Genomic DNA, 14999 nt, shown 5'->3' with positions numbered 1-14999 from the left:
CTTACCCATTGGCGACTACTGGCGTCGATCCCCTTGCTGCTGGGCTAAAACACCTCCATACTTCGTAAGAATAGCACATCCGGAGACGAGGGACGAAGCAGGAGCGCATCGAGGGGAGCAGCTCGAGGGTGGTACGGAGCACGGGTCGCATCACATCGCAGCACAGCGCATCTACCGGCGAGGAGAGAGGACGGCGGAGAGAGGTACTCGTACAGTGGTGTTGGGTCCAGAGGTCGAGTCAGCGAGCGACAAGGCGAGGCCAGCCCCCAAGCAAAGCCAGCAGAGACGACGGGACGGCGCCCAGGGCTGCTGATGGATCAAGTGAGGAACTGGTATTGCTGATGGACGCAATACTATTACATATCGTCGAAGGTACGAAGTCTTCGCTAGTACTGTACGGAGTCAAGCCTTGTAGCCCTTCAGGCTTGGGGCTTCAGTCCATCAGACCATCCGACTTCAGAACCTCAGTCCCTCGGTCATCATCCATCATCCATCATCCCGTCCCCAATCCCTGGATCCTCCCTGGCGCCCTACCTACTCCGTAAGTCTCCTACGCAGTGCAGAAGAGCAGAGGGCTACAGACCACCTGCGGAGGTACAGTAGTAGCCTAGGTACCTAGGTACAGACGACACCGGTACAGTGCAGTGCAGCCCAGTCCCAGCCCAGTCCCCACATCATCCGCCCCATCCCATCCCATCCCATCCCATCTCCCATCTCCCATCCCGCCATCTGCAGTGTGTGTGGTCACTACTACTCCGCAGAGTTACCTACCTTACCTTATTAGTAGTGCTACTCCCTCCTATCCCTCCGAGGTGTTCGCACTTGTTCGGGCCGGTACTACCTACTGGAGTCTGCTAGCCTGCTCAGCCTGCTACTCGTACAGTACTGACTAGGTACCTACTGTACCTAGGTAGCGACTGACACTACTAGGTGCTGACTACGACGGAACTAGGTGCTGGGCGCACGCTCTCTCCCTCTCGCCTGTCCGGAGCCTGGCTGGCGCCCCCCTGGTCGTGTCCTTCATTCCACATTCCACATTCCACATCTCGAACTCTCCATCGTGCTCCAGTTCCAGCACTCTACACATACAACAACACTCCGCCTCGAGACACCGCCCAACCACCCAGACCCCCCCCCCTTCGATCGCTTCACCCTCCCATCGACACCCCGTCTGGCTCCAGCAACCGCAGCCATGGCCAAGGAGTCGCTCGACTCCGACCGGGTCAACTACATGATCTGGAGGTACGTGTTTCCTCGTGATCCACCCGCTCGGTTTTCAGGTACAGGAAAACCGAGAACGGGGGCAAAAAACGAACTGCCTTTCGCTAACGGCACTCGTTGCTTCGCAGATACCTAATAGATTCAGGTGCGTGTGCAACCCCATAGCAGCTTCCGCCTCCCCGTCCCTTGAGGGAATGAAAAAAGACTGAGTAGAGTGTTTTTCCTATGTTTCAGGTTATCAAGAGACCGCCGTTCGACTCCAGAAGGAGTGGAACACCCAGCACCCGCCGCAGCTCTCCTGTGCGCCGCATCTCCCGGACCATGCACTCGTGACGCTCCTGAACAGAGGCCTGCTCTACAGCGTGATCGATAGAGAAGATGCGCAGGTAGGTTTTTGGCAATGCTGTTAACATGGCGCCTGGTAATCTTGGGGTCCCGCGCAGCAGACTGACATCCGCCGCAGCTGGATTCCGAGCAGGTTGAGGCGGTGACGGGGTTTTTTGGTCCCTTGACGCCAATGTCAACAGCGTCGGCGCCGGGTGACGACGAGGATTTCCAGAACGCCCAGAAACGCCAGATGGACCACGAACACCCCCCGATGGACAATGGCCCAGCAGCCAAACGCGCCCGGCTCAGCAACGGCTACGACAACGGGTTCGAGCCGACGCCGATGGACCTCGACGACGAGCAGCACCCGCACCCGAACCAGAACCAGAACCAGAACCAGAACGGCGACGAGAACGCATATCCATCTCCCGAGCAGGCGCCGTCGCCCATCGTGGCCACCGTTGGGCCGGAGCAGGGCATCCAAGTCGACAAGGTCGCAGAGCTGTCCACCGAAACGACTTTCCTCGAGCTGGCCGACGACCAATCCGCGCGCACCGCGGTGCTGCTGCAGTGCGAGTGGAACCCGCGAGATCCAACCATCTTGGCGGCTGCGGGTACCGATGCGCTAGCCCGCATGTGGACCATCCCGGCTACCGCGGCCGACGTGGACCCGGAGACGGAGACAGGCGCAGACGCAGACGCAGACGCAGAGGCGCAACGAAAGCCCGTCTTCCAGCCTCACGTGAACCTGCTGCCCGCCAGCGCGCCCCCCACCACCACCGTCACGGGCCTGGCATGGTCGTCCGATGGAGCGTCGCTCGCCGTGTCCAGCGAGCCTCTCGATGATGGCACCGCGAAGATTGACTACTGGACCGTCGCCGGCACCCCGTCGGCCTCCTTTAACAGCTTCGAATCGCCCGTGATATGCCTCCGTTGGAACCCGTCAAATACCGCCTGTCTCTCGTTGTCTCCGGAGGATGGAGGGCGCGGTACAGTGGTCACCATTATGTATCCCTCGACCGAGCTCTCTTACGAACATGTGTTGCCCCGTCATTCTCTGCACGAACAACTGCTGGATGTGGCTTGGACGGCCAACGACGAGTTTATCCTTTGCGGCGGTGATCTCCTCCAGGGTTTCCACTGCGTCGATGGTGGCATATCCCCTACGAGAAAATACGAGACCCGTGAGGGCCACTTGCTCTCCAAAGTCAGTTTTGACTGGCGCTCCCAGCTGCTGGCCACTGCTGGTGACACCGGCACGATCGATGTATGATTCTGAATGATGCCCCTCCCTAATAGTTATACTGACGACTTGATAGATATGGGATCACATGGGCCAATGCCACTCATTCAACGCCCATCAGGGTGTGATCACTTCATTGATCTGGCAACCCCTGCCCTTCCCCGTTTCCCTCGGAGACGACAGTGAGCGCTTGCTAGCATCTGCTGGTGAGGATGGAGCTATCAGTATATGGAATGCTCGGTCAACAGATATCAAATCTAGATGCTCAATGACGATGGGCTCATCTGTGGTCTCCCTAGCATTTTCGCCCGATGGTGTTTTCATTGCCGGAGGCACGACTGATCGTATATTCGTCTGGAAGGTTGACGACCCTGCACTCCCACGAGCAACTTGGGCTCGTAGTGATCAGCTAGGCTGGCGCACACCAATGTCACAGGACTCAGCTGCGGATGAAAATCAATACTCGCTCTCCTGGGACGCGCATGGTCAGAAGCTTGCCTACGGTGTCGGAACCTCGGTATGTCTCGCGACTTTCCTTCCTTAAATGTTCAAATTACTAACATGACACAGTTGGCTGTGATAAACTTTCGCCGGTGAATTAAAGGTTAAATGATACGGAGATTCGTCGACGGGATCTACTACCCAGAGACTCGGCCACTCGAGAACAGTAGGACGCCGCTGCAAATGTGCGCGGGGAGTTGCCGAGCCGCGACACCTCTCACCCACGCTAGTCTATGTGGAATCGTGCAGAGTACGACATGATTAAACGCAATTCCAGGTGCATATGGGACAGTCGAGCGTACGGCCCAATTAAAATTGAAGGGAAGACCTACAGATTCCCGAGTATGGGGGCGGGGGCAGGGACAGGGACATATACAAGTCACAGGTCAGATTGGACGAGAAGATTCGTAAAAGATTCGGAGTGAAGAGCCCAAGTTGGAAACTATCCAGCTCACTCCATTATATGGAAGGTACTGTAACCCTCTGAGAAACGGGCATGGACACCCATCTGTCTATAATTTTTATTGTGTATGAATTCGTCGGATGAGGGTGTGTGGTTTTATGACGAGTCATGACAGGGCTTTACGGTAGCGACATGAAGCATACGGACATAGGGAATCGCCTACAAATACTTTCATTTTCCAATTACTTAAACGATCAACATTGGAGGAGCTCCTCTACCTCGCACATGGGACGGGGTAAATAGATCTGATATCAAATGTACCAAATGATCCTTTTCATCCAATTTCGCGTGACTGTCGGCCCCCCACAATACTAATTTTAAACGTCGCAGCGCCTATCTTGGCTTTTTCTTTTATATAATATTCACGTTCAGTAAATTTGTTGGTTCGCCTTGTGCTCACGGCTAGTGTAACGTTGTCTTCACAAGATATCTGTCGACTACTCATGAGTAAATATTTAATCGTCTTGATATTGGAGCATAACCTAACTCCATACCATCTTCCTTGCATCAAACCTTATACTCTCCTCTTTTCCAACCTCGACTATCTTCTCTCCAGTCTGCCATCTAAGCATCGTAATAGAATGCTTGACAAACTTATATCTCCCGTCCCCATCCCACTTAGACTCCTTAACGCCGACCTCCTCCTTCCCTTCAACATTCACAGCCTTCACATTATCCCCCGTAACAGTGAAGACCTCCACATCCTTACTAGTCCCGAGCAAATCAACCTCGAAATCCTCAGTCTCGCTAATATTAACCACAGCAAGAGTCACCACGCCCTCCTCATTTACACAAGCACTAACATCCAGCCAACTAGCGCCCTGCTCCAGCACGCCCTGCAACCAAGCCGGCTCCGTAACCCCATCATAAGCACCACCTCGCACATGTGTCCCAACGGTCCATCCCCGCATATACCTACTAAACAGTAACAAAGGCCACCACGTAGCCTGCTTCACTATCCCATCCTTCGTAGTCATCAACGGACTAATGACATTGACACTCTGCGCAATATTCGCCATGCCAACCCACTTACTCTGCCTCACAAACACATTAAGCCACACACCCACAGCCAGCGCATCAGAAAGCGTATACAACTCCTCCGCCCCATCTTCTCCCAGCGCCCGTACAGGATCCCAGACATTCCATTCATCAAAGCAGATGGTAGTCCGCGGGGCGGTAGCCGGGATATTATTCTCTATGCGCGCAATATCAATAAGCGCCGCAGCGGTCTCGATAGAGCGCTCTGCAGACAGAGGAGCCACGGCGTTTGGCACGTGCGAGGATGAAGTTGTGTATATGTGGATGCTGTGCATATCGACGTATTTGATGCAGGATTTGAGAACCTCATAGTCCCAGGAGGTTGTCCCTGTTTCGCCGCAGAGAATCAGGATTAGGTTTGGGTCCAAGAGTTTGAGGGCCTTTCCCCATTGGGAGGCTGTTTTGGCGTAATCTGTGGCGGTCATTTGGCCGACTTGCCACGGTCCCCACGTCTGTGTTGTTGTTTAGATAAGTGAGTTACTGGTGGTGAGAGGGAAAACTTACTTCGTTGCCCAGTGCCCAGTATTTAATATTATATGGCTCTTCTCGGCCGTTCTTTCGCCGCAGATTGGCATAATAAGTATTCCGCGTCCCATTGCAGTATTCCACCCACGCCAATGCCTCATCCAAAGTCCCAGTGCCAAAATTCAAGCAAAAGTACGGCTCTATCTTCTTCTCCTGCCCTTCACCGAGGACGCTCAACCAGTGCATGAATTCATCGGTGCCTGGGAAGTCTCAGTCAGTACTTGCAACATTAACCCAGAGGAATCCCAAGGAGAGCAATTTACCAAACTGATTCGTCTCGGTTCCCAGCCATGCGAGCTCGGGTCTCGCGGGCCTGTTTTCCTTAGGCCCAACGCCATCTTGCCAATGATATGTGGCGACGAAATTCCCGCCTGGGTAGCGGATAACCGGAATATCGAGTTCTCGTAGCGCGGTTAGGACGTCGGTGCGGTAGCCGTTGGTGTCTGAGAGGGGGTTTCCTGGATCGTAGATGCCGCCGTAGATGCAGCGGCCCATATGTCTAGGTGATAGCTGTCAGCTGTGGTATGCTCTGGACTGAACTGAATATGCCGTATCATTTTGGTCGTGAATGGATATTTCCGCACTTACTCCATAAACCCGCCATATATATTTGGATCTGTTCAACATGCGAGTAAGCTTCCTGATCTCATATCTTGGAATAATTGGCACATACCGATTTTTGAGAGTCGTCTTGACACGTCAACGTTGATTGATGGGGTTTCCCCCTCTGGTATTCTGGTGAAAGTAGTCATTCCACTCAGCTCCGTTAGGTACACGTATTTGGGAAAGTATACTTTTCTAATGACTTTTAGAGCGCGTGTGTGTCTAGGTATATGTCAAATTGTCAGGTCCCTCTAGAATTTATGTTGGAAAGTTGTCTTGCGTTCCTAGCTCGTGGACCGAAGACAACAACGGAGCAGATGTTTTTATATTCTTCATCATTACGAAGAGTGGACTTTAGTACCGTGGACCACCCCCATCCAAGAATCCCTTTATTATGCGGTCCTGTCATCGAACGAGATATAGTGGTTCTCGGGGCGTCGAGGTCACAGCTCAAATCTACGGTGTTATCGTAGCGCATGGCCTGATTGGAGCGCATATAACATTGCGGAGGTCGAGCATTGCCCGCTGACTGGAGGATAATTACGCCGTCCACTTCAAGTTACCAACCCCGCCAAGTCGAAATAACCTTGTCCACATTTCAGACAATGCCTCCCAGGCCATCGGTACTTACAGCTCGGAGCAGAACCAAAAGCTTACTTCTCGCCCATGACGGATACCGTGGTAGATACAGGCCGTGAGTAGTCCCCTTGCACCCTTTGGTCGTGTATCACAACAAGATAGCGTGGCCGATGAGGTTTTCTCCGTTTCTGTTGATATGCGTGCCAATGGGGAATTCTCCCGAGCTACTCCTGGCATCTGGGACCCCGTGGGCGACGAGCTCAACATGTGACAGCCATGAAGCTATTCACCTACGGAGGATTTACGATATGAGATTACCCCAGATCCCCGCATATGCAGATTTCTCCTCTATTGCCCATCATTTTCCTGTTATAAAGACTCCCCGTCTGTGGTAGATTGAAGCTGCATCAAGATTACTTGGACATCTCATTTCTGAAGACTGCAACATCTCCTCCCCGACTGGATACAATGGCGCTCCCTCCGAAGATATACCAGGTAAGCATTTTGATGTCCAACCTGACTTGTATGCTAACTTAAAGTCTAGTTCCTGGTCGGCGTCTTCGCCTCCATGGGATCTATCCTCTTTGGATATGATCTCGGTGTTATTGCAGGAGTGTGGGTACCGACTTTTGAAACGTATAAAGGGCTTATCGTTAATTCATCATATACAGTATCGCATCTGAAACCTTCATTTCCTATTTTGACACCCCAACCCCTGTTCAGACGTAAGGACCACGGGCCCCGATGACTCCTCGCAGTTGACGAATAATTATAATAGGGGCATCGTTGTATCATTTTTCACCGGAGGAGCGTTCTGCGGAGCGGGCCTAGCAGGTCCAGTTAGTACAAACCTAAATCCAATACGTCACTTACTCATTACCAATGCGTTGTAGTGCGGTGACCGATTTGGGCGCAGATGGACTATCGTCATTGGATGTATCATATACCTTCTAGGCGGAGGCCTCCAGACTGGCGCACAGAATATGGAGTTCCTCTGGGCTGGCCGCTGGCTGGCAGGTCTTGGTGTCGGTTTCCTGGTCATGATCATCCCCCTATATCAGGCCGAGATCTCCCATCCTTCCATCCGTGGTACAATTACTTCCCTCCAGCAATTTATGCTTGGCATAGGTTCTTTTGTTGCAGGCTGGGTGTCATATGGCACCTTCATCTCAATTAAGACCTCGACCGCTCAATGGCGGATTCCTCTGGCAATCCAGATAGTTCCCGCTCTTGTGTTAGGAGGGTTGATATTCCTTTTCCCAGAGAGTCCTCGTGTATTTGCTCCTTTCTGGCGTATTCAAACCTTCGCTAATTCAAGGACAGTGGCTGATTGACCATGGGCGACCCGATGAAGGCCTAAAGACCTTGGCTCGACTCCATTCCAACGGCAACGTCGCCGATCCTTGGGTGAGAGCTGAATTTGACCAGATTCAAGAGAGCATTACCCATGAGCATGAAAACGAAGCCAAATCCTACCTCGAACTTTTCACAAACAAATCCTCTTTTAGACGCCTATTTATTGCTTGCGCTCTGCAAGCTTCCATTCAGATGACTGGTGTTTCGGCAATCCAATATTATAGCGTCAGGATTTATGGTCAGATTGGCATCAGCAGCGCCGACACTCTCAAATACCAGGCTATCAATAATGTGATTGGGCTCGTTGGCGAAGCTTTCTGTGTCCTGTTTGTTGACAGGTTTGGGAGACGATGGCCGCTCATTATCGGCAACCTGTGCAACATGGTAAGGGTGAATTGTCTTGGCACTCATATTATATGCTAATGAATGTTCTCTACAGGTTTGCTTCCTCATTGCATGTATTTTAATTGGTAAGATATCTTATCAGCGGCAGAAATTAAGTAGCTAACACGTATCCACAGCACAATTCCCCCCTGGGTCAACCAACAACCAAGCAGCATCCTGGGGATTTACCATCATGTAAGTCCTACTAGAAAATGCCTTCGTTCCTCGCTCGTCTAACGTATTGCTAGGACCTGGTTATATAATTTCTCATTTTCGGCAACCTGTGGTCCATTATCTTGGGTTATTCCGGCCGAAATATTCGACACCCGCACACGTTCGAAGGGTGTCTCCCTCGCCACCATGGTTTCTTTCGCCTTCAACACTCTAATCGGACAAGTCACTGATATAGCAATGACCAATATCGGCTACAAGTATTACTTCCTATTCATCATCTGTAACTTTACCAACGCGCTATTTTTCTGGGCCTTCCTGCCTGAGACCAAGGGACTGCCGCTCGAGGAGATGAACTATCTGTTTACGAATGCGCCGTATGTGGTTCCCTTCCACGACAAGGAGGCGTATAGGGCGAATTATGCGGAGGATCTGGAGTCGAGGGCAAGAGAGATTCAGGAGAAGGGTGAAATGGTTGACCATGTTAATTGAGAGGGATGATGCCACCATACTATAAATATTTTGATAGGTACGAACCTCGAAGAATCGGAGCCTCTAGATATAGCATGTTATATTATAATACATCACTATAACAAATGTGACAGGGACGAGGGAACGCTATAGGCAAAATGGTGAGCAGCAGAGAAGAACTGACTAGGCACGTTCCCAATACCGCATGAATACTTTCAAGCTGAAAATAGGTAGGTAGCAAGTGATCAGCTGCTAGCAACAGAATGTGATGAGAGCTCTAGTGTGTTGATTTTCTCTAAAGTATGGTAGCTAGCCACGGCTATGACCTCAACAGTTGAGAATTTTAAAAGTCGACAGTACAAACCCGTGAGTTACGAAGTAGTGGGCTTGTTGGTTCCATGCTGTGGTTGTTGTGATGGTGTAGCGAGTTCATAGCGTTCAGAGCTGAGTCTGCAGTACTTCGCACGGAGTATACTCCGTAGCTTAGTCAGTTACTCGGACTAGGCGCCTGGGCCCAATAGATTCTACTGAGTGGCTTGTTTGTCTCATGGGCATCTCAACGTCACTGGCTCGAGACCAGACTACTCTGAACCTTCTTGTGAAGCCAATTATTCATAACCATCGCTGCTATGGCCGAGGACCCTAGGCGCAAGGAGTTTGTAGCCACCGAAAATTGCGCATTATGTCGGGGTCAATTTCCGAGACGTGTTGCTCGTGGTCCTGATGCATGGCAGTCTCATTTTCGTGCCAGCAAGCGCCTCCTACCTCCCCAATTACCTATCTTGTCCTGATTTACGCTAGTTTTGTGTTTAAATTCTAAAAAAGAGACTGGTATCGAAATCACTGAACTTGCCATCCATCGAGATTTCGGTCTTTCCATTGCCGTTCCCATGATCGGCCGCCCCCGGGATGAGATAATCACTATTTGTCGCAATCCACTCCAAATATGGAAAGATCGAATTAAACAAAACCCTTCATGTTTAGCCTTCTGTGTCCACAGCTGGTGCTACTCAATTCTTCTGTGGAAAGTGCCAGAATGCTCTATATCAATGGTCTACAAGCTCGTACGAAGTCTCATGCCACATCCTTTAATTTGGGAGAATATCTGCGAAGACGTCGCAGGACATGAATACCACCTCGACCGAGTCGGCACCGTCAAGACGCTCGCTGCGCATTTCACGTCTTTTATAGCTGCGCTTCAGCTGCCTGCTTCGTTAGAGCTACCTTTAGAAATCACATCCTGTATCTGCGAGTATTTGGGTGAGTTAACACCATATAGCGCTTTCGTCATAATAGCAGGTGAAGCATCCCGTTTAGTTACGAATCTGCATTCCCCCAGCAGCCGTGAGATAGTACTCGAACGGGGTTATTATCTAGCTGCGAAGACGATCACCATTTTCGAGAGAGAGTATATCCAAGATCTAGTTTGTAGCGAGTATTCGGAGGAAAATTGCCAAGCTATTGGAATTATTCAAGAGGTGAAATTCGTGACGAGCCTTGGTGGTATCTGTGCAGTGAAGCTCATCGGTTCTGAGTGGGAAACGGATTGGATCGGCAAATTTCCAAGCACAGGCTGTACCTGGCATGGGTCAATACGAGGAAGCGTTCGCGTTCTTCGCTTTAACTATAATGTAAGTTGTTACATTTATGATATAAATATCTCTACTAATCTATAAAGGATTTACATTGTGCGAGCAACATATTGAGCTCAGAGCCGTATTTAACTTGTCAAATTATGTGGGATCAATACAACTTTCCTTCATCATTCGTCGATCCAGAATCAGCTTTACTTGTCTGCCGTGGAAACCCTCGCAACCCTAGTCGGTTCGCAAAGACTCTTAGGCGACGGTTCTTCAGATATTTAGATCTCTTCCATGGGGACGAATATATTAGTGGCCTTACTATATACACCAGTTCCAGTAGCATGGTTGGACTAGAAGCCCATTTCAGACAAACGACACGGCTGTTAGGATTCCGCGTCGGCTGCCCTCAATACTTTCCAATGCAGGAAAATGAGCGTGTAGCTTACATCTGGCTACATATTGATGATGATTATAGTCTGGCTTACAATCAACCGGCGCTAGATGTTAGCTGGATGGCCCTCCAACACGGTCTTGGCTAACCTTGTCTACTAGATTCAAACAACATTCGGAAGAACATACTCTTTCGGACGTTATATTCACCAAGTCGAGATTTTGCAGGGTGAATGGAAGTGGATTCTCCTGAAGAATAAGGGGTGCGTCTCGGGGATCTATTATGAAAACTCGAGATGGCCAAAGTCCACCAAGAATTTAGGCATCACTGGTGATGGTTCTCCTGAAGGGCCTTCTCCACAGCCGCTTCAATATCACGCCTCGCCTTCTTACTCACAGATTGCTGCCCCTAACCATCTCTTCTTGTCAGTCGCAACCCTAAATCACCTCCGCAGAGTCGACCTATGCCGCGTCGCCAATCGCTACACAGGCATGTTGATACAATATGTTAGCGGTACAACTGCAGTCCTTGGGCAATGGCATAACCCTGGTGTTTCACAACACTCTTGTATTCATGACAGCGACTTGCTAGGTATCTGTAGCGTCTACTTTAGAATGTCAATATCTGGGAAGAATAGGATAGTAACTGATATTGGCTTTCTAATGAACTCTGACGAAGCGATATCGGATTCTGATATCCATATCTTCAATGTTGAAACGGTGAAACTTCTTTATACTTGAGATAAGTATCGCTTGCTGACAGATTCTCACAGCACCTCGCGTGGTGGTTTTCGGAGTTCTATGACGAGATCGTACCTTGGACAGGAGTACTTCTTGATATTCCATAATTAAACGAACTTGTTGATGACTGAACAGGACACGGATCATCTAGCTGATGTAGAGGAAATAACATACTGTCGTGGGACCCAACTTCCAGCGCTCTTTGTCCACCTTACGCTTCGTTCACATACCCCCGAATCCCAAAATTCAACTTCTTCTTGGTCTTCTCTAACTTGACTAGAGATTCTTCGATCCGCTACTGCGAACTGTACCTTAGGTTCCTGCATATCTGCATCATTACAATTAATATGACAGGTCCATTCTGGAGAAGAATCCCCAGAAGTATAAAAAAGAAGCGAATCTTTCCACTCCCGGCTTTGATGGCTGACGATCCCGGGTAAAGTTAAATACTTTCAAAGCCTAATATATCTTCCCATTATAGACTTGGGGAGAACGCTCAGCCCCATTTACGGCAACCGTGTGCTCAACGGCCAGACAGAGGCGGCGGCGGACCCCAACAAGCAATACCAGCGGGCATGCCGGTGTCGTCATCGTCTCTTTCGTTGCCAAAAAGTCAGCCGGTATCATCAGATGACGGCTCAGCACCCTGACAAAAGATGCCGCAAACTGGCAGCACGAACAATTTGCATCAGTTTCATCAGACGCTTCTCGTCCTCTGTCAAATGCAACAGCATTTCTGCGGCTTGGAGAAGAAAATCCTGATACTGAACCTCGTAAGGATTTAAGCAAGAAATCGTGGTAATTTCAAAGAAGAGTGGAAACAGTTCAGCATGGCCCCAGTCAACGAGGCCGATTGGCATGCTGTCATCCTCCAGATCTAGAATCATGTTCCTACGACACAGATCCACGTGGCATAGAACAAGGAGATAAGGCGTCAAATCTGTAGACTCGTTTCGGACAGTTAAGCGTTTGTTGAGCCAGCTATTCGTATCTGAGATACAACTGCAGGTTGTCCCATCGGTATCCTCGGAGCTCACCACCGCCCACTGGGCCTGGCACCTGACCACTGGGAATTTGACCAAGGTGTAAATAATACTTGCAACGCGTGGGATAATTTCCTTGTGGATGCTAAGGTAAAGGTCTTTTAAGTTCCTGCTAGGCACATATTCCATGAATAGGTAGCCCTTTGGCCAGGATACATCGCATCGATCCTGAAAGAATCGGTAGACCCGAGGAACACGAACAAGACTGCGGTCGACATGTCGATATGCAAACGCTTGTGTAGCGGCTTCAGTAGGAGTGACGCCATGTCCATATTTGACTACTATTCCATCCGAAAGTTGGATTACTCGGTCACCTTCGTTGAGGCCGCCGATTAGGCCTAGCTCCTTCTCGATCCGGCGACACATATCAATCAGCGATTGCTCGCTAGGAGTTTGGACATCCCAAGTCACAATGCCAGGTATTACCACAACGATTCAGTCATGAAAAGGAGATACAAGCCAGCAGGAGAGTGGCAGATGCAGAGGCGACGGTCGATTGACATTAGAAAAATGTTGTTGAATGAGGGGAAATGATGGCTGATGATGTTAGGATTTGGTGCAGTGGATCACCAAGGCAGTAGAATGGGAGAGACGAGCGAGGAGTATTTTGACAGCTTGACTACGGAGGAGTGTGCATCTCCTTTGTGTGAATTGTAGCTTATTTCGCCGCTCAGTGATTCGCACAAAGTATGGCGCGTTATAGTATTGGGCGCGACGCCTTTACTCCATACCGAACACGCGCGAAGTCTGGTGGAGGTTACCTCAATCCTAGTGATACTCATACAACTTGAATACCTCAATTCTAGTGAGATATTACACGACATCAGATTTATATCTAGGTCGGACCTTATAATACTGGCGAGAAGAGTTTTGCACCAAAGTCGCCCAAGAATGCGCCATAGGTACGAGTAGTAGTTGGCTCGAGCCTGAATGATCATGCCAAGGACTGAAGAAGATACACACGTGGAGAAACCAGTCTTAGAGTTCGCAAAAGAGATGTATTTGGATGTAGGAGAGCCAGCTTCTACCTGTAAAGCGCCGTCTCAGGTTGCACCAGATACAAGTACTGTTATTACTCTCTCCCTTGGCCCGCTAATTACAAATTTGCAGCAAGAAAGGTTGCCCACGATGTGGTAAGTTTAAGATTAGAAATTGTGCGAAATCAGGAACTAGTCATGCAGTAAGCTGATATTTAGCAACGAACAGGAAGCTTTGTATATGGTTCCTTGTATTGTTTGTTGGCACGCCTAAAGAACGAAGAGAAGAAGCTATGTAGCCTAAGCGACGGCAAAGATAGCTCAATATAGGTCGCAAGTAAGGTGACCGCAACAACTGAACAATTGAAAACAAGGCATTCATAGTTCGTTTGCCGATTTTTGATAGGGACATAATACTTCGAGAGAGCCGATTGAAGGGACAGACCGAAGCACTGAACCATAATGTATCCGTGTAGTTGTCTAAACATCTTGAATAGCATGATGAAGTCCACCTCTTGAGCTCATATAAAGAAAAGGCTTTATGATCTGCTAAAGTGTATCAAAGCAAGGTTGAGAAAACTGGTTTGTAGTAAAGTTCTGATCTTGAAATAGCAGAACTGCTAGAGCTGACCATAACTTGAGCAGGCTGTGCATATCTTGGGGCGGCCGTGATCCCTCAGCTAGAGGTAGGATGGGCATAGCTTGATAGATGTTGACAGCTCCGCAATAATTATGTTGCCAAACAAAACTTAAGATGCATCACAAAAGCCAAATTCCGGTCATAGGTGTGATCAGCACGCAAAGTACTTGACTTAGCTTTACCGTTCCAAATAGGTAGATGCGGAATGATTCAAGGAAATTTATGCATTGCTAGGAGCTGGGAGGTGTTGGTAGTGTACAGCTTGATTCCCTTGCGTCCCGCACTGTTCTTCGTCGCCCCATCTCTAACAACCATACCAATGGCAAATCCGATCGTCCGTCCGTCTAAATCCCTCCACATCCGCCTACTGCTGGGCTGCTGCCGCCGCTGCTCGTTGTTCTTCGAGTCTTGCGTATAAATTGTCCCGTTTGCGGACCGCAGGGACGTGGTAGCCGTACCTGGTAATAATTTTAGCTATCAAATCCAGAAGGCCGGTCGAGGAAAATATGGCGAACCAGAAGAGGTATCCGAATGATGTTCCAAGACCTGTGTAGATCATCAGCTGTTTGCCCTCCCGTCCAACCCATTGGTATCATGAATAGCGCCAACAAAGCTCCCCCTCCACAGCCATCAGAGGAATTGAGCGAACTCAAACTTCGCATCACGTACCGAAAGCGACGCTGAGGTCAAGGACGAGGCCCCGTCGGAGCATCTAGGGTTCACTCGTCAGTCCACAAAATTCC

General features: G+C 49.7%; 5 protein-coding genes across 5 annotated transcripts; 3 read left to right on the top strand and 2 right to left on the bottom strand.

The window, feature by feature from the left end:
- Nucleotides 1-1192: 1192 nt before the first annotated feature.
- On the top strand, nucleotides 1193-3388 carry BP5553_03430 (putative isomerase YbhE; the record flags this gene model as incomplete). The annotated part of the gene is made up of 6 exons (XM_032012053.1): nucleotides 1193-1242; nucleotides 1350-1366; nucleotides 1456-1607; nucleotides 1685-2815; nucleotides 2868-3308; nucleotides 3362-3388. 6 exons carry the CDS (start codon nucleotides 1193-1195, stop codon nucleotides 3386-3388), a joined length of 1818 nt encoding a protein of 605 aa, XP_031871746.1.
- Nucleotides 3389-4237: 849 nt separating this feature from the next.
- BP5553_03429 (Glycoside hydrolase) lies at nucleotides 4238-6070 on the bottom strand (the record flags this gene model as incomplete). Its single annotated transcript, XM_032012052.1, has 5 exons — nucleotides 4238-5245; nucleotides 5298-5518; nucleotides 5582-5817; nucleotides 5907-5934; nucleotides 5992-6070. 5 exons carry the CDS (start codon nucleotides 6068-6070, stop codon nucleotides 4238-4240), a joined length of 1572 nt encoding a protein of 523 aa, XP_031871745.1.
- An 898-nt stretch (nucleotides 6071-6968) lies between these two features.
- BP5553_03428 (MFS general substrate transporter) lies at nucleotides 6969-8903 on the top strand (the record flags this gene model as incomplete). The annotated part of the gene is made up of 9 exons (XM_032012051.1): nucleotides 6969-6995; nucleotides 7045-7115; nucleotides 7172-7225; nucleotides 7279-7339; nucleotides 7394-7774; nucleotides 7824-8240; nucleotides 8296-8326; nucleotides 8378-8435; nucleotides 8489-8903. 9 exons carry the CDS (start codon nucleotides 6969-6971, stop codon nucleotides 8901-8903), a joined length of 1515 nt encoding a protein of 504 aa, XP_031871744.1.
- Nucleotides 8904-9931: 1028 nt separating this feature from the next.
- Nucleotides 9932-11703, top strand: BP5553_03427 (uncharacterized protein; the record flags this gene model as incomplete). The annotated part of the gene is made up of 4 exons (XM_032012050.1): nucleotides 9932-10513; nucleotides 10561-10968; nucleotides 11018-11575; nucleotides 11629-11703. The coding sequence occupies 4 exons, from the start codon at nucleotides 9932-9934 to the stop codon at nucleotides 11701-11703; spliced, it is 1623 nt and encodes a 540-aa protein (XP_031871743.1).
- A 531-nt stretch (nucleotides 11704-12234) lies between these two features.
- BP5553_03426 (Uncharacterized protein) lies at nucleotides 12235-13005 on the bottom strand (the record flags this gene model as incomplete). The annotated part of the gene is made up of 1 exon (XM_032012049.1): nucleotides 12235-13005. One exon carries the CDS (start codon nucleotides 13003-13005, stop codon nucleotides 12235-12237), a length of 771 nt encoding a protein of 256 aa, XP_031871742.1.
- Nucleotides 13006-14999: the final 1994 nt, after the last annotated feature.

Source organism: Venustampulla echinocandica (genome assembly GCF_003357145.1).
Source record: "Venustampulla echinocandica strain BP 5553 chromosome Unknown scaffold_1, whole genome shotgun sequence".
In the NCBI taxonomy this organism is placed as follows: Eukaryota; Fungi; Ascomycota; class Leotiomycetes; order Helotiales; family Pleuroascaceae; genus Venustampulla; species Venustampulla echinocandica.
The sequence above is the reverse complement of the archived record's forward strand: the minus strand, read 5'-3'. Positions and strand labels throughout refer to the sequence as shown.